The sequence below is a fragment of the Camellia sinensis genome, chromosome 7 (assembly GCF_055761805.1).
Source record: "Camellia sinensis isolate YWXY chromosome 7, ASM5576180v1, whole genome shotgun sequence".
Lineage (NCBI taxonomy): Eukaryota > Viridiplantae > Streptophyta > Magnoliopsida > Ericales > Theaceae > Camellia > Camellia sinensis.
Window position 1 is genome coordinate 146,451,605 of NC_138967.1, and position 22,531 is coordinate 146,474,135.

At 36.8% G+C, this 22,531-nt stretch overlaps 3 protein-coding genes across 3 annotated transcripts; 1 reads left to right on the forward strand and 2 right to left on the reverse strand.

Annotated features, from left to right (window-relative positions):
• Positions 1-156: 156 nt before the first annotated feature.
• LOC145796166 (receptor-like protein 9DC3) lies at positions 157-859 on the reverse strand. The gene is made up of 2 exons (XM_082881200.1): positions 662-859; positions 157-564 (listed from the first exon to the last, which is right to left on the reverse strand). Exons 1-2 carry the CDS (start codon positions 857-859, stop codon positions 157-159), a joined length of 606 nt encoding a protein of 201 aa, XP_082737326.1.
• Positions 860-898: 39 nt separating this feature from the next.
• On the reverse strand, positions 899-2,101 carry LOC145796167 (receptor-like protein 54). The gene is made up of 2 exons (XM_082881201.1): positions 1,984-2,101; positions 899-1,353 (listed from the first exon to the last, which is right to left on the reverse strand). The coding sequence occupies exons 1-2, from the start codon at positions 2,099-2,101 to the stop codon at positions 899-901; spliced, it is 573 nt and encodes a 190-aa protein (XP_082737327.1).
• Positions 2,102-6,526: 4,425 nt separating this feature from the next.
• Positions 6,527-7,420, forward strand: LOC114258797 (F-box protein At3g07870-like). Its single transcript, XM_028198789.2, has one exon. The coding sequence runs from the start codon at positions 6,527-6,529 to the stop codon at positions 7,418-7,420; it is 894 nt and encodes a 297-aa protein (XP_028054590.2).
• The last annotated feature ends 15,111 nt before the right edge of the window (positions 7,421-22,531 follow it).

Below are 22,531 nucleotides of genomic sequence, written 5' to 3' on the forward strand. Positions count from 1 at the left end.
AATGGAAATTTGGGGTAAGACGATCTATGCGATTTTATAAGTAGAAGCTAGAGTACACAATTCATCTAAAAATATATCATGAAAGCATTATACATAAATAAATCAATAAATTTAGAAACGTACCCCAAAGGAAATAGCTTGTGAAGCAATGCCTAATCAACTTCGATTTCCGTGTCCCCTCCTTTTCTCCCTTCTCAGCTTGTGCTGTTTCCTTCCAAAATTCTCGATGAACCATTCGTGATACCTTGTGGTTATTGTGTGCCCAATAACCACCCCGACTACTATCCCACTCACATATCCCGTGCATATGAAAATCCAATCAACTTTACTTGGGAACACTAAATCATTATCTTGTTCCGAGTTTGATGGTGGTGGTGCCTCTAACTTTCCACATTTCCTTGATAAAGGGTTTCCGCACAATCCTGAATTCCCCTTGTAGGAATTGTTGTCGAATGTGTTGAATTGCTTCCCATGTGGAATGGGTCCAGTGAGATGGTTATTTGAGACATTTAAAAATTCAAGGAAAGTGAGAAGTATCAGTTGCTGAGGGATTTCTCCCGAGAGCTTGTTTTGAGAAAGGTCCAAAGATTCAAGGTTTGTTAGGTTTCCCCAAGCGTGATGGGATTCCACCATTAAGGTCATTGTTGGAAAGGTTGAGCACCTGAAGCCCCTTAAGGTTTCCAATAAATTTTGGAATCACCCCTTCAAATTTGTTGTTTGAGAGATCAATGGCAGTGAAGATATTCAGGATCTCCTGGTATTCTGTATTTACACCCTTGTTTAGAATGCTCATTGTGTACGAATAGTCGTAACTCCACTGGGTGTCATTGTTCCCGCCAACATCAATGATTGTGTCCATATATTTCATCTTGTCGACATCAAAAAATTTCATTGCATTTCAACTTTGAAAGTATTTTGATGGCAAATTACCTGTAAAACCATTATGAGAGAGGTCAATGATGTGCAAATTTGGTAGCTCTAACTTAATTTTGGGATTCCCTATTGCACCATAGAATTTGTTGGATCTCAAGATGAGAACCTGTAAGTTTGTAAGATCTCCTAACCACAAGGGGAATGTATCGTCAAACAGATTCTTTGAGAGATCAAGAATCTCAAGCTCGGTACAATTTGCCAATGATCTTGGCACCTTCCCCTGTAATTTATTATCACTGAAGTCAATCATCTTCAATTTGTTTCCTCTATTGTATGAGTGAGGAATGGGACCCTGAAAGTTAACTTTCAAAGAATCACTGAAGTTACTCAAACATGGAAGAATAGTTCCAGTCAAGTTGTTATTAGACAAATCAAGAACATAAAGAGAGCTTATTCGACAGATCAATGGCGGAAATTCTCCTGTCAATTTGTTGTATGAGACACTATAATAGTGGATGGATAATGGTGGAATTGGTGGTGGTCCTTATAGCCTGTTATAAGAAAGGTCTAATTCGACTTAATTGTCCCATGGAAGGATATCTGGATGTTGCTCAAAGCCTGTTAGAAAGTTATTTTGAAGATTTATCCCAACTAGAGTTTCTACACTCGTGTTCAACATCCATGCCGGAATTTCGCCATGAATTTTGTTTTCAGCAAGAGATAAAACATCAAGTTTGTCTTGGAATTACAAGAAATTTGGGACTTCCCTCAAGTTGCACGAATTCAACCATAACATCTTTAATTCAAGATTCTTTAGCTCAGAGAATGACCTTGGGGTTGGGCTTCGCAATTGATTACTTGAAAGATCTAGCCAAATTAGATGGGTTAGGTTGGTTACATGAGATGTTATTTCACCACTCAAGTGATTGTGGGACAGGTCTAAATGAGTAAGTTGAGTTAGGTTTGAAAGAACTGATGGGATCGAACCGTATAGATTGAGGTCACTAAGGTCCAAGTCAGTGAGTTCAGTTAGCTTACCAAGCAATTGTAGGGTCCCTACATTAAATTTGTTGGACGAAAGGGACACATAATTGAGTTGGGTCAAATTACCGAGTGAAGCTGGAAGGGACCCTGAGAAATAGCAGCTAGAGAAATCTAATTGATTCAAGAAATTAAGATTTCCAATCGAATCTGGTAGCTTCCCTGAAAAGCTGGTGCCAGAAAGCATCAAATCTGGAAGGGGGCTACTTGGATGAAATTCGGGCAAATGGCCAGTGAGATATCCATTGGAACTTACATCAAGAACTTGAAGGTTTTGTAGATAAAATATGCTTATTGGAAACTCACCAAGCAACCCACAACTTTCAAGAATGAGAGTTGTCAAGGAAGAGTAAATGCATGAACAGAAAGAGATGCAAAGAGGAACCCATATTTTGTTCACTAGATTTCTCTAAGCAGTTTTGGATGAGCTAGACAATGCTTAATCAGTAGCTTTTATACACATGATTTGAGTGTAGGATGTGCTAAGATCATAGAATGATGTTGCATGTTCTCCACAAAATGCTGTGCGTCAAGGCTCACCACTACTGGCGACAAAAGAAATTATTTAGTACTCCTGAAACAATGCTTTATACTATTTATTAATTAATGTATCTTATGTTGTCTTTTAAAATATTCACACAAAAGTGATGGACCTTATTATGTAAAGTAATTATTGTGGAAATTGAAGCACCAGATAGATTTGTTCCGAGAACTGAATAATTTCTCCTGATTACATGGGCTGTGGTTATGCTGGTTTTAGCTTAATTGTTTAGGGTCTTGGCTGGGGTGGTGGTGGGGTTTCATACTTGCTTGGTTCTGGTTGTGCTAGTATTAGATTTAACTGTTTTGGGTCTTGGCTATTCTTTAACTTTGGAAATGCAAAATGGGATATGGGATTTGTAGATCATTGAATGACTCAAGTGCAATCTAGATTTGCTTCTTCAATTATCTATCAATTGTTGGTTATTCCAAATTAGTTAAGAATGTGTTTGAATTATGGATTTGAATAGGAATTTAGAAAGAAAAGAAAGAAAGAAAGAAAAAAAACCGAGGAAAAGATGAATGAAATATATATATATTTTTTTCTCTCTTTCTTTTAAAATTTTTATTCAAATCCATAAATATAGTAAGTGATCTTGGTTTAAAAAATTGGATGGATGGAAGTGGAGTGATTTTATTTTTAGTAGCTTGATTTGACTTCATTCACTCGTGCTGGGTGGATTGGGTTGGGTGGAGAAACATGGCTAGTGGAATGCAATAGGTCATTTTAATATTCATGATGCATATTATATGTTAGATATAATTATGAACGGCGGTGATATATGTACTAATTAGTATATTAACTAGTGTATTAATACTAGTTATGATATTATTATTGACTTCTCTTATTATATAAATTATAAATATCAAAAATCTCTTAAATTATGTCACATCATCAATTAATATATTATGTAGTACAATAATTGGTGTATCTACCAAAAGCCTCTAAGAATCATTTGACTATTATAGATTATTGTGGTAGTGGTGAGACAGTAAATTCTTATATATAACTTGGTTACGTTTTATTATGGTGTTTGGTTATTTTCAAAGCAATATTGATTATGATTTATTGTGGTGGGTTTATTCATATTACTTTTTTCATATCTAACAATTGAAAGTATGGATATATTTTATATGTGTTTCTTTAGGTTGCGTAAAGGGAAAGGAAATTGGAAAATGTGAGGATTGTGAATGAAATATAAATTAAATTTTTTTCTCTAAATTTTTTTTCTCTATTTCTTTTTTCTTTTTTAGATTTTTATCCCAATCCATAATCTAAATATAGCATTGAAGATGAATATTGTAAAATTTATAATGGAATTTGTTTGGTTTGATTTAAAAAGAAAAAACAATTTTTCGATGGGTTTTCGTTTATCTTTAGTGATTCCTTTTGTTTATATATTTTATTTTAATACTTGTAATAAAAATAAAAATGGCTAAAATATTTATTAAAAAAATTCATTAAAAAGAAACGAAAATTTAACTAAAAATATTTCTTTTTAAATCAAACTAAAGAGACTATTTTTATAAGTCTATTTTTTAGACACAGTTCTAAATTCAGTGATGTATCAAAAAGATAATTGATTGATAATTAAATATTTTACATTTATTAATTAATTATTTTTTTGATATATCACAAAATTTAATATGTGAATTTAATTTTTATCATTACATACAGTAAATTGAAAATAGATTTTATTGTACCAATTATATATAATTGTTTTTGGATAAACACTCACTTTGATGTTTGAACAAAACATAATATATCTTTTCTTTTAATAAGGCTAAATAAATCTAACCTGGTATTGATAATATGAAAATTTAAAGATATGGCAAGTAAAATATATATTATTATGTAAAAGAGATGATAATATCATTTTTTTTCATCTATATAACTATCAAATTATTGATAAAAATGATACAAAGTGGTATTCGAATTAAAAACTTAAAGAAAGTCAATGTAATTATGTTAAAATTGTGAAATGTTTTTTTTTTTTTTTTTCAAACCTTAAAAGTGTTTAGTGTAATTTATTTTAATTTTTTATATAAAAGTTTAGTGAGTCACAATTTTAAGGTTTTTATTTTTTGATATTTCAGTGACACTTTAGGGAGTGTTTGGCATGAATTTAATATTTCAGTGACACTCGTTAAAATAAACTTTGTTGCTAAACTTGCAAAATTTTGGGTTCATTTGGGATGTGAGTTGGCTTTTTTAGCTATTTTAGCCTGGAGCTAAAAAGTCTTGTTTGGAATAAGTTTTTTTGACTTTTGTGAGAGAAAAAATAACATAATTATGATTTAAATGTGACATTTTGTCCTATTAGGCTAAAAAACTTATTTTGTTTTTCTGTGACTATTTTAGCCAAAAAATTTCATTTTAACTTATGTCAAACGAATGCTCTGTAACTTGCTGGCACCAATTGTTTATAGAAGGGTAGAAAATATCGATGGAATCGATAAATCGGTTTGGATTTATTCGAATTGTACGATTTTGTTGTTTTTCTTTTTCTTTTTTTTTTTTTCAGAAGGTGATTTGGTTATAATTTTAAATAATCAAGAACCATTGATTAAAGAATATATTCAACCGAACCAATTTGTTACCTATTTTTTTAGGTCTTGAAAGAAGAGATCAAATCTCGGAGTTTTCAATTAGCCTCACATGCATTAGTTAATCGATTTGTTCCAAATTTATTGAGATTGTCACACTAATAAATTTATATAATCAATATTTCTATACAAACACATACACATGTGTAAACAAGTAATTTTATCCTACATATATATAACCAATATTTGTGTAGCAATAATAATATTTAAGTTGTTTCTATGATCTATTGTAATTAATTGATCCTTTGTTGATTAATAATTATAATTTTTTAAAATAAATAAAATAGCTTAAAATCATAGAAACAAATTGATTATTATTATTTGGTTTTGGTTTGGTTATGTAGCTTCAACAATTTGGTTCTGGTTCTGATTATTTTTATACCATTTGGTAATCTACCGTGAAATAACACCAATTTGGTCCCGAAACCCCTAATTGTCTACTAGTTTTGTACCCACTCAAGGTCCCTACATTTTAAAAAGGGTTATTTCACTTGAAATTCACATATTTTTACTAAAATTTTATTTTGACCCCACTTTCAGTTGTAATAGTCATGGTAAGGATAGTAATACCATTTTGTAGTAAAAAATATATATATAATTCTTTATAGTGTTTTTATGATGTACACCTTTTAATGTATACATCCCTTTAGTATATAGATAGCAGCCTTTCTTTGAACTTATTTGTGCCTAACTTGTACCATCATTCTTCAATTTGCAACTACATCATTTAAAAAAAGAAATCTAATAATTATAATTACACAATTTAATTATATTTGTGTTAAGAAATATAAAAGGCTTATACTCGTCATCTTTTTCTTTTTCTTTTTTCAAGAAAAATTTAATGAAATCATGTGTTTACGATTATTGAATCAATATGAGTTTTTATGAATAATCTGCAATAAAGGCCTAAAGATGAATGGATTGGATCATCAGAGTGAGACCCGTGATGAGCCCACAAACTAGAATTGCACGATCCACTTTAGTTTAGGGGACTGGAGAAAAACTTAATTATTATTATTATTATCATTATATTGATTTAGATGACAAGAAATTAAATTGATTTGACTAGAAGTCTAAATTTTAAAAATTAAATTGATAAAATTAAATTATTACAATAATATGAAAAAGATATTTTAAAGAGAATAAAAGTGTATTATATGTATAAAACCAATGAGCATCTGGATCACACCATTGTATCCATCTACTAATCTACAAACACAGCTTTTTCTTAGTGGTGGAGTCCATTCTAATGATGCCAAACCTTCCTCAAATATATCCCACAATTTGTCACTTTTCTTGGACAATTATGGGGTTGTCTAGCCAACAAATCTCATCATATGAAGGTCAGGTTGGAAGGAACATCAAATGTGAGAGTTCCATGAGAGTGCAAGGAACAGATCAATCTCTGAAAATCTGAAGGCAAAACCATAACCAAACCAGAGAAATTTCTCACAAGGCGAACAATATGTTGGACAATCTACCACAAGAAGTGGTGTTTGATATCTTGGCAAGACTACCTGTCAAGTCCCTGTTACAAATGAGGTGTGTATGCAAATCATGGAACTCTCTAATCAATAGTCCCAATTTCATCACATCACACACAAACCAAACTCTTGCAAACAACAACAATGAATTAGTACTACTTAGGCACCACACTGATGGCAAAGATCAGTTCACATTGCATTTCAATAACAACACATTCAATGAGTGTACAACATTTGATTGCCCATTTACAAACTGGACAAAGTACTATTTGAGGGTAGTGGGTTCGTGTGACGGGTTAGTGTGCTTGTCATCTCATGATCAAACTACGATTTTATGGAACCCATCAATCAAGAGATGTTTGAATCTTCCAACGCCTCGCATTACATATAAGTCTCACGGTTCTTATACGTTTATCCTTGGATTCGGATTTGATCCCTTGACTAACGATTTTAAGGTGGTGAGACTTGTATATTTTCACAAGAACTTTGGTTACAGGCTTCCAGCAGAGGTCGATGTTTATATGCTTAGCATAGGGACTTGGAGAACTGTTACTATTGCCCCATCATATAATTTGATGGAATGCGTTTCCCATGCTTTTGTGAACCGGGCTTGCCACTGGATTGGGTTTGAGGCAATGACGAAGGAAATAAGGCGCTATTTGATACTGTCATTCAACATCAGTACTGAAGTGTTTCATGAGATAAAGCTCCCGGATTGTGTTGCTAATGTGTTCAGACTAATTGCATCGGTTGCAGTGTATGAGGAATCGATTTGTTTGTTCCATTATGATAGGGATTGGGGGTATCCAAGTAAGAATTGTGATATATGGGTGATGAAAGAGTATGGTGTGGTTGAGTCTTGGACTAAATTGTGAAGTAACTGATACGATTCTTCAGTGCGGAATAAATGCTTGATATGAATCGCAATAATAGAAGAAACTAAATTGCTCAAGAATAATACCTCCAGCCATTGGTGCTGCTCACTTAGGAGACACTGGTTTAACAGTCTTCCAAGCTCTGCTCACTCTAAATGATGGTGTAAGACTGAAGAGAATTAAGTCAGTGAGCTTGGGGACCAAAACCAAGTATTTATAGCCAAGCTTCCATCAAGCTTTTCGGTGGCTCCATGTTGCCACTGTTTCAGATTATCATGGGCACGTTCCAACTGCTCTATGAACGTGATGAAGATGCATAGAAGTTGAGGACCATTATCTAAAACAAATTTCCTGAAAGAAGGGGAAGTTTGACACCCGTTCTTATGAACGGTTTCCGTGAGAAGCGGTCAACATTCTCCCACTTGGTCCACACTTCTAAACTATTGTCTCAACTTAAACTTCATTGATAATCAGTATTTAAGTAATAAACACATGAATCATGGCAATAGGTCCTCTTATGACGAGTACTATCTTCCATGTATTACAATGCATTTATTTCTTAAATGTTATAATTTATGTGACAACAATTTCTTAATGAATGACCCCTACGTTCATTCTTGATCCAACATAGATGAATTTTCTCAAACTTAAGGTGCACATAAAATAGAGAAAAAACATCACATTAAGTAAGAGTTTAATGAGAAAACATAGTTCGTACAATGAATGAACTACATAATGGAATCAAGTCCCATTGACATTACATGATCCTTGAATTTAGATGGTGGCATGCCCTTAGTCAAAGGATCAGCAATCATCAATTCAGTGCTGATGTGTTCAATGACCACTTTTCCTTCCTTAACATGTTCCCTTATGGCTAAGTACTTAATGTCGATATGCTTACTTCGACTACCACTTTTGTTATTCTTAGTCATAAAAACAGCAGCTGAATTGTCACAAAATATCCTCAATGGCCTGTGAATAGAATCTAAGATTCTAAGCCCCGAAATGAAACTCCTAATCCATACACCATTCGATGTAGCCTCAAAACAAGCCACGAACTCAGCTTCCATAGTGGAAGTAGCAATCAAGGACTGTTTGGCACTCCTCCATGAAATAGCTCCACCAGCCATCATAAAGATGTAACCTGATGTTGATTTACGTGAATCCATACAACCGGCAAAGTCTGAATCAGAATAACCAACTACTTCCAAACTGTCAGTCCGTCTGTAGGTAAGCATGTAGTCCTTGGTGCCTTGAAGGTACCGCATCACTTTCTTTGCAGCTCTCCAGTGGTCTAAACCTGGATTACTCTGATATCGTCCCATCATACCCACAGCAAAAGCTATGTCAGGTCTGGTGCAAACCTGAGCATACATTAGACTTCCAATAGCTGAGGCATATGGGATGTTTTTCATTTGTTCCCTTTCCAAGTCATTCTTTGGGCATTGGTTCAAATTGAACCTATCACCCTTCACAATGGGAGCTACACTAGGTGCACAATCCTTCATTCGATATCTCTCTAAGACTTTGTTAATATAGGTTTCCTGAGACAGACCTAAGATGCCTTTACATCTGTCTCTATGGATCTTAATGCCAATGACATAAGATGCCTCACCCATATCTTTCATATCAAAATTCTTATAAAGGAATTGTTTCACCTCATGTAATAACCCCATATTATTAGTTGCAAGTAGAATATCATCCACATATAAAACAAGAAAACATATCTTACTCCCACTGACCTTCTGGTATATACACTGATCCAAGACGTTTTCAACAAATCCAAATGAAGAAATAACACCATGAAACTTGTAATACCATTGGCGGGATGCTTGTTTTAAACCATAAATGGATTTATTGAGTTTGCAAACCAAGTGCTCACCATTACTAGAGGGGAATCCTTCTGGTTGTTTCATGTAAACCTCCTCCTCTAAATCACCATTAAGAAAAGCCGTTTTCACATCCATTTGGTGCAACTCCATGTCAAAATGTGCTACCAATGCCAAAATAATCCTTAAGGAATCTTTCTTAGATACAGGAGAGAATGTCTCCTTGTAGTCGATTCCTTCCTTTTGAGTGAATCCCTTAGCAACAAGTCTAGCTTTGTATCTCTCAATGTTGCCCAACGAGTCCCTTTTGGTCTTAAAGACCCATTTAGTTCCAATAGCTTTAGCTTCATTAGGCAACTCTACAAGGCTCCAGACATTGTTGTCCCTCATAGAATTCATTTCCTCTATCATAGCATTGTACCAATATTCGGACTCTTTGCAATTAATGGCTTGTGAAAAAGATTCAGGACAATCTTCAGTTTCTATATCATAGTCAGTTTCTTGTAGATACACTACATAGTCACTAGGAATAGCCGACTTCCTTGCTCTAGTAGATCTTCTTAATGTTGCACCAACATCTTCTTGGGGAGGATGTGGTTCAACTATTTGTTCAGAAATTGGTAATTCTTGAACTTGCTGATCTACTTGAATGATGTCAGCCGCTTGTGGAACTTCAATGATTGGTTGTTCAACACCAATTTGTACTGAAGGGGTGTTATGAACAACAATCATCCTATTATTTGAAGTGGAAGGTTGATTACCTGAATGATCATTTTCAGAAATTGTGTTCCTTGAATGATCCCTCCCACTAATCAAGTCATTCTCAAGAAATTTGGCATTCCTTGATTCCACAATCCTGGTGGTAAGAGTTGGACAATAAAATCTGTAACCCTTGGACCTTTCAGCATATCCAATGAAATGACCACTAATGGTCCTCGGATCCAATTTCTTTTCTTGTGGATTATAAATCCTCACTTCAGACGGGCATCCCCAAACACGTACATGCCTTAAACTCGGTTTCCAACCTTTGAATAACTCAAACGGTGTTTTAGGAACAGCTTTGGTTGGAACCCGGTTTAAGATGTATACAGCCGTCTTAAGTGCCTCAGTCCACAAGTTTTTAGGAAGATTGGAGCTACTCTGCATGCTCCGCACCATGTCCAATAATGTTCGGTTTCTTCTTTCAGCTACACCATTTTGATCCGGTGAACCAGGCATAGTGTATTGGGGAACAATCCCATTTTCTTGAAGAAACCTTGCAAAAGGACCAAGTGCTTGTCCATCTTCTGTATATCTACCATAGTATTCTCCACCTCGGTCTGACCTCACAATCTTAATTTGCTTACCGCATTGTTTCTCCACTTCAGCCTTGAAAACTTTAAAGGCATCTAATGCTTCATTCTTATTATGAAGCAAGTAGAGATACATGTATCGTGAATAGTCGTCAATGAATGAAATGAAGTATTTCTGACCATGTGAGTCCATGTCTGGACTACAAATGTCTGTATGTATGATTTCCAATATGTGAGAACTCCTTGTGGCACCTTTCGTAGACTTGTTGGTCAGCTTTCCCTTTATGCAGTCCACACAAGTTTCAAAACTAGTAAAGTCAAGAGTACTAAGTATTCCATCACTTACTAATCTTTTAATACGCTCAATGGAGATATGACCTAATCTCTGGTGCCATAATGTAATGGAATTCTCATTTATAACACATCTTTTTATACCGGTGTGAACATGCATAGCATTATGAGTGGCATCATTTTGTAAATCAATACAGAAAAGACCATCGCACAATGTACCAACTCCAACAATTTCAGATTTATAATCTAAACTGAAAGATGTATCTGAAAACTTAAAAGAGTATCCCAATGGTACAAGTTTAGAAACTGAAATTAAATTCCTAGAAAAACTAGGAATATAGAAAGTCTTTTCCAAAATTAATTCAAAACCACTACTTAAAACCAAATTGCATGTTCCTATAGCATCCACATGTGAACGCATCTTGTTTCCCGAATAGATGCTTTGTTCACTTCCCACCGGCTTCCTTAGGTTTCGCATACCCTGCAAGGAATTCGAAACATGGATTGTAGAACCAGAATCAATCCACCAAGTATTATAAACATTATCAACCATATTGGATTCATAACAAACTAAAGAGAGTTGATTACCTTTCTTCTCAAGCCATTTCTGGAATTTGGGACAATCCTTCTTAACATGTCCCTTCTTTTTACAAAAGAAACACACTGGATCTTTCTTTATGTCAGCTTGTGGAGCCAACCTCTCTTTCCCTTTCTTATTGGCCTTAGCTTTATTCTTTCCCTGCGTAGTCAGCATTGCACTCTCTCCCGTCTCCATAATCAATCTCCCTTCCTCTTGAACACACATGGTCATTAGTTCATTAATAGACCATTTATCCTTATGTGTGTTGTAAGAGATTTTGAAAGGACTGTATTGAGGTGGGAGAGTATTCAAAATATAGTGCACGAGAAAAGAATCCGAAATATCAACCTCCAGTTTCTTAAGTTGGGCTGCAGTGTCCCTCATCTGCATGATGTGCTCACGCACACCCCTTACATTGCCAAGCTTTGTGGAACAAAACTTCATAATTAGGGTGCTTGCAAGCGCCTTATCTGAAGTGACGAATTGCTCATCAATGGCCTTGAGTAAATCACGGACTTTGGTATGCTGATCGACTGAACCACGAATACCAGTAGAGATTTTGGTTTTTATGAACATAACACTGAGTCGATTGGATCGCTCCCAATGTTCATAAAGAGCAATATCAGCTTCAGTGCTGGTATTAGTAACTGCAGGTGGTTCATCTTTCCTTATAGCATAATCAATGTCCATCCACCCTAAATGAAGTAAAACCCTCTCTTTCCACATTTTAAAGTTGTCACCCTTAAGTTCGGGAATGTCACAACCGACATCAGAAATTTTAACAGGTTGGCTAGCTGCATAAATTTAAATATACATGCTTACATTAAAATAAGGTATAAATGAAGGTCATGATCTACCAATGTGAATCATGCTATAGAAATAAAAATTGAATCTAATGACATATAAAATTGCCTGTGGACTAAAATTTTAATTCAAGTAGATTCAATTATTCTTTATGATATATAGTATCACAAATTGAACTTTATGATAAAACTATCAAATTATTTACTGAATTCATAATTCCTGTGGGTAATTTATGAATAACTTGATATTTTATCCTAATAAATAATAATAAAAATTCCTGTGGGATAAAATTTATTATATCAATTACAATTAATGTCTAATATTCTTTATGTGATCCTTATCAATATATATATATAATTTTATTTAATTAAAGATGCTGTGGCTATTCTCTAATTAATTAAAGATTATATAGATCACTAGACATTATCAAATTAAACAAGCAAGGACTTAATTCTCTTCAGTCTTACACCATCATTTAGAGTGAGCAGAGCTTGGAAGACTGTTAAACCAGTGTCTCCTAAGTGAGCAGCACCAATGGCTGGAGGTATTATTCTTGAGCAATTTAGTTTCTTCTATTATTGCGATTCATATCAAGCATTTATTCCGCACTGAAGAATCGTATCAGTTACTTCATTTGGTATCAGAGCCATTTCTATTCTCTGCCTTGGTGTTCATAAAAGTGATGCTCTGCTTTATCTCTCTCAATTATATATATGGTGTTCTTAAAAGTGATGCTCTGTTTTATCTCTCTCCATTATATATATATATATATATAATATAAATACCTATAATAAAAAAAAAAAAAAATTGGGTCTGCCACCCAGTTTTGTTTCTTTAACACCATATATATAATTGAGAGAGATAAAGCAGAGCATCACTTTTATGAACACCAAGGCAGAGAATAGAAATGGCTCTGATACCAAATGAAGTAACTGATACGATTCTTCAGTGCGGAATAAATGCTTGATATGAATCGCAATAATAGAAGAAACTAAATTGCTCAAGAATAATACCTCCAGCCATTGGTGCTGCTCACTTAGGAGACACTGGTTTAACAGTCTTCCAAGCTCTGCTCACTCTAAATGATGGTGTAAGACTGAAGAGAATTAAGTCAGTGAGCTTGGGGACCAAAACCAAGTATTTATAGCCAAGCTTCCATCAAGCTTTTCGGTGGCTCCATGTTGCCACTGTTTCAGATTATCATGGGCACGTTCCAACTGCTCTATGAACGTGATGAAGATGCATAGAAGTTGAGGACCATTATCTAAAACAAATTTCCTGAAAGAAGGGGAAGTTTGACACCCGTTCTTATGAACGGTTTCCGTGAGAAGCGGTCAACAAATTGTTCACAATTGATTTTGGTATAAGCAACGCTGTAGGTTTTAGGAAGAATGGTGAATTTTTGGCAGAAGATAGAGAGGGGAAGTTGGTTACATATGATTTCAAGACCGGGCAAATAGTGTATCTTGGAATCCATGGGTTGAAACAATCGTTTCATTTGGAGAATTACATAGAAAGCCTAGTTTTACTTATAGAAGGAAATGAAGTTTTAGAGGAGAAGGCAAAATCTAGTAATGCCTTTGACAAAGGTATAGAAGAAACGTCGGAATTGGGGAGCAGCATTAATCAACAAGGAAGTGGGTCACGCGGTAGGTTCTTTTGTTGTGCAATGCCTGGCTCTCTCACAAAAACTGGACTTCCTCAACCCTCTTACAGAAACTCGATTGATCGTCCACTTCAATTGGAAAGAAGCCTATCCCAATCAACAATGCTAGAGGAAGCCGAGAATAATAGGAAGTTGTAAAGGTAATTTACGTCCATTTTCAGTTGGTGGTGGTCTCTCTTCCATTCTCAATGTAGAGATATAATTGTCTTTCGACTTGTGATATGCAGATATGTTTGGCTTTTGATATTCATGATCAATGTAAAACTTCAGATATGAGAAGATTTGTTTGCTAGATTGTGGTTATCGGATCTTTATTTAATGTGCTATGGCTCAATTTCAAAGTTTATAATCTGAAATAAGGTGTGGTTCCAATTTTAAACATTGTAAATTTCAATTTAGTTTCATACTTGCCACTGGAAGAAGGCCACCTTAGACTACTAATTTGGTGTCACTTTAACCTCATTGTTGTATTTAAACACAGGTACGTGAATGCTTTATTGATCTGCCCTGTTTTTCATTTAGGCAGGCTATCTTCAATTGCTAGTGCTAGACACTAAGTTGTTACAAAGAGTAAAAGGAATAATAATTAATAAGGGGTAAAAACCACAAATGAAAAATGTAAGTAAAATATGAATAAAATATGCCTATATTTTACCTAGTTTCACACACCTTTTCCTTTTCCTTTTCCAAATCACTCCTCAAATCCTCCAACCAACACAACATAAACATTTTCATAATATGACACCTCTTGCTTTTGGAAGTTGTATTATACACATCTTATTTTATTAAATCACATACAACCTTTTGATATTCAACAAAAATATACTGACACTTCTTAACATTTGGCGAAAAGATCACAGACACCGCCATTAATTTAAATAAATACATCCGATAATATTAATTCACTTATTTTTAAATATTTTTATATGTACATATATATATATATATATATTACACTATTAGTTCCTGTAATTTAAATGAAATGTCACTTTAGTCCTTGTAATTTCTCAGTTTGAACCTTACATTTTTAATTTCGTTGCAATGTGATCTCTCCATCACTTTATCATCAGAATTTTGAACGGAGAAAAACCATGTACAAAACTAGAGGGACTAAAATAGAATTCCAAATTACACAAATAGTCCCCTTCAGTTTTTTTTTTTTTTTTTGAATTTCACTTTAATCCTTCTAGTTTTACGCATGATCTTTTCCGTTCAAAATATTAACGACACATGATGGAGGGATCATATTGCAACAAGTTGACAATGTAAGATTTAAATTGTTCAAATTGAAATTAGGAGAATCAAAATGAAATTTCACTCAAACTAAAAAACCTATGGTGTGCTTTATCCAAAATTATTTTTAAAATAAGCTGTGATGTATGCAATATAAAAAAATAAATTTTAACCCTATCATACCATGAAAGTATAATTTAAATAAATTTACATTATCATTTAAATTAATTAATTTATGTGTATGTTATATATTCGGACATATAAATTATTAAAAAACAAAGAAAAAGATTTGTGATATATGTAGCACAATAATTTTAACTTTATCATGTTATAAAAATTTAATTTAAAAAGGATCAAATTATAAATACATTATCTGAGTTTTACTTCAATACTAATTGTGTTTTGTGGTTTTACAAATTACATCCCAAATAACTCCTACCATTAATCAATCATTAAGTTAGTTTCAAATAACTCCTACCATTAATCAATCATTAAGTTAGTTTCTAATTATGCCAGTAATATATTTCAATTAATAATTTGGATAATTGCATTGTTGTATAGGATAGTTAGGAATTTCTTTTTGTTTTCCAATTCTGTTAAATGGTAAAGTCTAACAGGGAGACATGTGTAATTTTGATAAGCACAGTGAACAATATGTTTTTTTTTTTTTTTTTGTTACAGGAAAATCCTCCCTACCCTCCCGCAGGTCCAAGGCAGAGCCCCTTACAGAGATCACCAAGGTGTCCTGTTAGCCGTTCCGAGTGAGGAGACTATAACCTGGAAACTTGCCCCGACCTCCCAAGACAAACTCCGCTTAAGTCAGGACTCGCACAGCGGGGGAGCATTGGACCCACACCAAGTGCTGACTAGACAACTTGAGGGAGATTACCAAGGTGTCCTGTTAGCCGTTCCGAGCGAGGAGACTATAACTTGGGAACTTGCCCCGACCTCTCAAGACAAACTCCGCTTAAGTCAGGACTCGCACAGCGGGGGGAGAATTGGACCCACACCAAGTGCTGACTAGACAATTTGAGGGAGATCACCAAGGTGTCCTGTTAGCCGTTCCGAGCGAGGAGATTATAACCTTGGAACTTGCCCCGACCTCCCAAGACAAACTCCACTTAAGTCAGGACTCGCATAGCGGGGGAGCATTGGATCCACACTAAGTGCTGACTAGACAACTTTCCGAGTGAGGAGACTATAACCTGGGAACTTGCCTCGACCTTCCAAGACAAACTCCGCTTAAGTCAGGACTCGCACAGCGGGGGAGCATTGGATCCACACCAAGTGCTGACTAGACAACTTGAGGGAGATTACCAAGGTGTCCTGTTAGCCGTTCCGAGCGAGGAGACTATAACTTGGGAACTTGCCCCGACCTCCCAAGACAAACTCCGCTTAACCTGGGAACTTGCCCCGACCTCCCAAGACAAACTCCGCTTAACCTGGGAACTTGCCCCGACCTCCCAAGACAAACTCCGCTTAAGTCAGGACTCGCACAGCGGGGTGGCATTGGACCTACACCAAGTGCTGACTAGACAACTTGAGGGAGATCACCAAGGTGTCCTGTTAGCCATTCCGAGCGAGGAGACTATAACCTGGAAACTTGCCCCGACCTTCCAAGACAAACTCCACTTAAGTCAGGACTCGCATAGCAGGGGAGCATTGGACCCACACCAAGTGCTGACTAGACAACTTGAGGTCCAACCTCCTAACCAACAGCGCTTCGCCCAGGAGATTGGCCCAAGGGAGGAATTGAACTTGTGACCTTGGGGCTTAAACCCCAAGGCCTTACCACAATGCTACAACCCCTTGGGTTAACAATATGTATTTTAAACAGACTTTAAGGATGCATTTGTAATTTAATTTTAGATCGTGGTTATCGGATCTTTATTTAATGTGCTAAGGCTCGATTTCAAAGTTTATAATCTGAAATAAGGTGTGGTTCCAATTTCAAACATTGTAAATTTCAATTTAGTTCCATACTTGCCATTGGAAGAAGGCCACCTTAGACTACTAATTTGCTGTCAGTTTAACCTCATTGTTGTATTTAAACACAAGTACGTGAATGAATTATTGATCTGCCCCGTTGTTCATTTAGGCAGCCTATCTTCAATTGCTAGTGTTAGACACTGAGTTGTTACAAAGAGTAAAAGAAATAATAATTAATAGGGGGTAAAAACCACAAATACCTCCTGAAAATACACTAAATTATATATTTGTGAAAATACATTTTATTATAGACACCTCTTGCATTTGGAATAATAATAATTATGGACATCTTATTATTATTATATATATATAGACAAATATTATGAAAATACATTTTCATAATATGTTTCATAATATATTATGAAAGTTACATTTGGAAGTTGTATTATAGACATCATATTTTATTCAATCACATACAACCTTTTCATATTTAACAAAAATATGCTGACACTTACTATTTGGTGAAGGGATCACAGACAGCCCATTAATTTAAATATAGAAAAAATTAGTTTAAGATCCCTCTCTCATTTTTAGTAATGGAAGAGATCTACGATATTATTTTATGATGTCTAAAGTCCCTCAACCCCACACCCATATATCACAGAGAAATTTGACTCTCTCTCTCTCTATGCGATCTTCATTCCAAGGCGAGTTCATTTCTCTCTCTCTCTCCAAACCAAACCCTCTCTCTCTCTCTCTCTCTCTCTCTCTCTCTCTCTCTGTGTGCACATTCCTCTCTTTGTCTGCTCCTTTCTCCTCTCTCGGTCTTCATCTCTAACAACACCACCACCGCTCTAACATTATCGTCCCGCCGTCGCCTCGTAAAGACTGATGCAGACAGCAGAGCAAGACTGTCACCGACAAGAACCTCAATGAGCTCAAGGCTTGCATCGAACTCGGATTCGGGTTTGATCAATTCAGTAATGGTATGTCGTCGTTGTACTCGTTATCTTATTCCAATGGATCAGTTTCTATCCATGGATTTTGGTCGAAGCATCACGACGATGTTAGCTATAATCAGCTCCAAAAGGTACTGGATTTATCTATATGTATGCATGTATGTGGTAGGGTCTATGCTTATTGTTTGTGCAGATTGGAATTGCAGTAGATCATTCTGTTGAAACATAGATAAATTTGTAAGCAAATTAGATAAATTTGAAAACACAGAGAAAATTGTTGCTGAAGATTCAATAGTGAGTAAAATCTAACTGTGTTCATGAGCTTGATTAGTGTATTTACATGCCTAAACCAGAGAAATTCTCTTATCTGACTTTTTCTTTTTGTTCAATTTTCTCTGGTTTGATCAAAAACACAAATTTTCTCTACACAATTTTTTTCTGGATAAAGCCACACAAAGCCACACAAATTTTTTCTAACACAATTTTCTCTGGATAGAGCCACACAAAGCCACACAAATTTTATCAACACAATTTTCTCTGGATTTCTTTGGTGCTCAAAGAAATTTCAATTTTCTCTAGTTTGAACCCAGAGAAATTCTTTGAGAAGTCCAGAATTTCTCTGGGATTGAAATTTCTCTGGATCGATATTGAGGGATCTTAGACATTATTAAAATATTGATTGTTCTTTATGCTATAAAATCTTTAGACCAGGGACCCTAAAAAAAATCCCTTTAAATAAATACATCCGATAATATTAATTCACTTATTTTTAAATATTTTTATATGTACACACACACACACACACACACACACACATATATATATATATTACACTATTAATTCCTGTAGTTTAAATGAAATGTCACTTTAGTTCCTGTAATTTCTCAATTTGAACCTTACATTTTTAATTTCGTTGCAATGTGATCTCTCCATCACTTTATCATTAGAATTTTGAACGGAGAAAGATCATGTAGAAAACTAGAGGGGCTAAAATAGAATTCAAAATTACACCGATAGTCCCTATAGTTTTTTTTTAATTTCACTTTGGTCCCTTTAGTTTTACGCGTGATCCTTTCCGTTCAAAATATTAACGACACATGATGGAGGGATCATATTCCAATAAGTTGAAAATGTAAGATTTAAATTGTTCAAATTGAAATTACGAAAATCAAAATGAAATTTCACTCAAATTAAAAATAAATAAAAAAAGCCAATGGTGCAATTTATCGAAAAATATTTTTAAAATATGTTGTAGTGTTTGCAATATAAAAATAAATAAATTTTAACCCTATCGTACTATGAAAGTATAATTTCAATAAATTTACGTGATCATTTAAATTAATTTATTTATGTGTATGTTATATATTCGGACATATAAATTATTTTTAAAAAACATTTGTGATGTATGTAGGACAATAATTTTAACTTTATCATGTTATAAAAATTTAATTTAAAAAGGGACAAATTATAAATACATTATCTGAAATTTACTTAAAATAGTAATTGTGTTTTGTGGTTTTACAACTTACGTTCCAAATAACTCCTATTATTAATCAATCATTAAGTCAATTTCTAATGATATAGTAATATATTTCAATTAACAATTTTGATAATTGCATTGTTTTATAGGATAGTTAGGAATTTCTTTTTGTTTAAATGGCAAAGTCTAACAAGAAGATATTTGTAATTTTGATAATCACAGTGGGCAATATGTATTTTAAATAGACTTCAAGGATGTATTTTGATGGTACAGCAAGTTCCAGACGGAACGGGTCGGTTTGATCCACGCTTCCCAAACTGGTGCCCAAGACGCCAAGCCCACAGAGAGACCTGCACCAGAGTTCAACGGGGAACGGGGAGTCCCCCAACGAACCCTCCAACGAGCAAGTTAGAAAGAGAGATGAAATATAGAGATAGATTAGTGATAGAAAAGCTTAACATTTTCTTTGTCTTAGGAGCCTGCTTATATCCATTGCTCATCATTTCCTTGTCCACTCCGAGCCATCATATTGGCCGAAATCCTACGTTCTAGCTTGCCTTGTTCATGGTGAGGCCGTTCTGTTCCGACAGGGAGGGGTTATCGCAATAAATGCTGTAGGAAGCCTCATTAATGGCTGATGTGTGGTGCAATAACTTTGCAGGATTTTTGTCTGCCGATGTGGCTGGTTCTACTCTTGACAGCTGTCTAGATGTCATTGGTTCTTAATGTCACGTTGAGCTCCAACACTATTGGGCTTTGGTGTTTGAATTATGTAATGGGTTCTAAGTGATAGGCCAAACGCTCCTATAGGCCCACCTATGTCAGTAGTCCCCCATTCCCAAGTGCAGCTTCAGTCCAACGAAGGGAATAAGGAAGGAAACAGGGGTGGTGAGGTATCGATGGAGAGATAACCGACCGTGAGGAGGGCCGACCGCGAAAGGTGGCCGAGTGGATGTGCCGACCCTGAGGAGGGCTGACCGCGAAGGGTGGTCGAGGGGATATGCCGACCTTAAGGAGGTCCAACCGCGAGAGGTGGTCGAGTGGGTGCACCGACCCTGAGGAAGGCCGACCGCGAAGGGTGGTCGAGTGAGCAGACTGACCGTGACAAGGACTGACCATGAGGGGTGGCCGAGTGGGCAGACCGACAGTGAGGAGGACCGACCCCGAAGGGTGGTTGAGGGGAGGGGATGATCGTGAGGATGGCCGACCACAAAGGGTGGCCGAGTGAGAAGGGGAAGTGGCGGTGCGCAGGGCTCGAGGAGCGGCAGGGCACGTGGTGAAGTGAAGTGGAATAGACAGGGGAGGGGAAAGGAGTAGTGGATCGTGGTCGTACACATGGCAGGATCCTAGGTGGGGGAGGTGACGCGTTAGTAAGAAGTGAAGGGACGGGGTGATATAGGGCAGTGAAAAGGCAAGGGCGAGAGTTTTTTGAAATTTTTCAAATTGGTGAAATTTAATCTTGACCCTGGGGATATAGACAAACCGTGGGCATTTGGAGTTATTCGCTTTACTTATCTTTTCGCAAAAAACCAACGCGTCCCAGAAATAAACTCATTTGTTTCCAGTGATACACATCTGCAACACTTCGTGAGTTTCCTTGTGCTCGCGTCCGAATCAATACGCAGACATGTAGAAGAAATGGCCCAAGAGGAAGTGCTAGCTGCAAGACTAGACTCTTTGGGAGACGACAATTCAGTGAAACTAGTAGAACAGTACTGGGCGGAGCAAAGGGATGAGAGGGGAGCAGGGCAAGTGGTGCGGGCCCGCCCGAAGACGATGATTGCCGTCGCTAGGCCGATTAGCCAAGTGGAGCCAGACCATTGGCACACCAAGCCCGACAGGTCCACATTTACAGCGGAAGAATTGGAGGAGGTACGACGGAAGTACCAAATTCCAGCAGAGATAGAGTTGAGGGTGCGCACATCGAAGGAGAGGGCGTCAGATGCGCGGCTGGCAGAGTTTTCATTATATGAAGAAGCATTGTAGGCGGGGCTCAGGTTGCCCATCCCCCCGGTGGTGGTAGCTATACTGAACCGACTGGAGGCAGCGCCGAGGCAACTGATGCCCAAAGCATAGAAAATTGTAATGGCCTGCGCGATCGCGTGGCCACAGGCGACCGACGGATCGGTGATGACAGTCGAAGAGTTCTTTTCAAGCTACAAGGCATCCGGTCAGCAAGAGAGTTCGGTGACTTTGCAGGTAGTGGCGGGCAGGGGGTTAATGGCTAGGCTACCATCGTCTGTAAAGGAGTGGAGGCCGAGGTGGTTCTTCATATCGGTGAATGGAGTGGAAGGGGTTCGGACGATATGGAAGGTCCCCATAAAGTCGATGGAGCCGAAGTTGAGGGTGGAGGCAGAAAAAAGGGTCAAACAAGTGAAGGAGTGGAAGGAGAAAGAGGGTGTTAGATGGGATGACCTATTCCGCCCTTCATCCTCATATGCCTTGGGGCTAGGACTGCAACCAACTGAAGAAGACCCTACAGGGGAGGAGGTGGAGGCGAGGCGAAGGGCGGAGGAACGGAAGACTTTCGCCAGAGCCGAAAAGTACAAGGAGGCACAGTTGGGGCCTGCCCCTAAACTGGTGATGAGGGAGTGGGTCCGACCGCGTCCCAAACCATTGGGCGACAAAGACTTAGCTGGTTTCGCCCCCCTGCCACCACCAGTAGACCCGTTGAAAGAGAGGGGCAAACGGGAAGTGGAGGCAGTGTTGAAGAAGCCAAAGAAGAGGAGGGCAACTGTCGAAGGGGAAAAAAGCGCCCCTATCTTGACGAAGTTGAAGGTTAGGGGTGAGGACGTCCCCATGGTGGAGAAGGTAGATGAGGGAATGGTGGGGGCAGCCCCAGAAGGGGAGATCAGCCCTACTTCAAAGGAGGATAAGGGTCCTAGCGCCCCTAAGTGTTAAAAGAAAACATGGAGATTGCCCAGGTGGAAAAAGAAGACTAGGGGCCAAGGGCCCAAGTGTAAAAAGAACACGTGAGCCCAAGCGCCCAAACGGTGGTGGTAGTGCCTGTACTAAAAGGAACCTCCAGCCCCATGAGAGGGAAGACCG

Coding starts and splice junctions, on each gene's coding strand:
- LOC145796166 (XM_082881200.1), bottom strand. CDS start 859: ATGGACACAATCATTGATGTTGGCGGGAACAATGACACCCAGTGGAGT. Junction 565..661: donor GAAACCTTAAGGGGCTTCAG/GTGCTCAACCTT, acceptor TCTCAAAACAAG/CTCTCGGGAGAAATCCCTCA.
- LOC145796167 (XM_082881201.1), bottom strand. CDS start 2,101: ATGCTTTCTGGCACCAGCTTTTCAGGGAAGCTACCAGATTCGATTGGA. Junction 1,354..1,983: donor GTCCCTTCCAGCTTCACTCG/GTAATTTGACCC, acceptor ACAAATTGACAG/GAGAATTTCCGCCATTGATC.
- LOC114258797 (XM_028198789.2), top strand. CDS start 6,527: ATGTTGGACAATCTACCACAAGAAGTGGTGTTTGATATCTTGGCAAGA.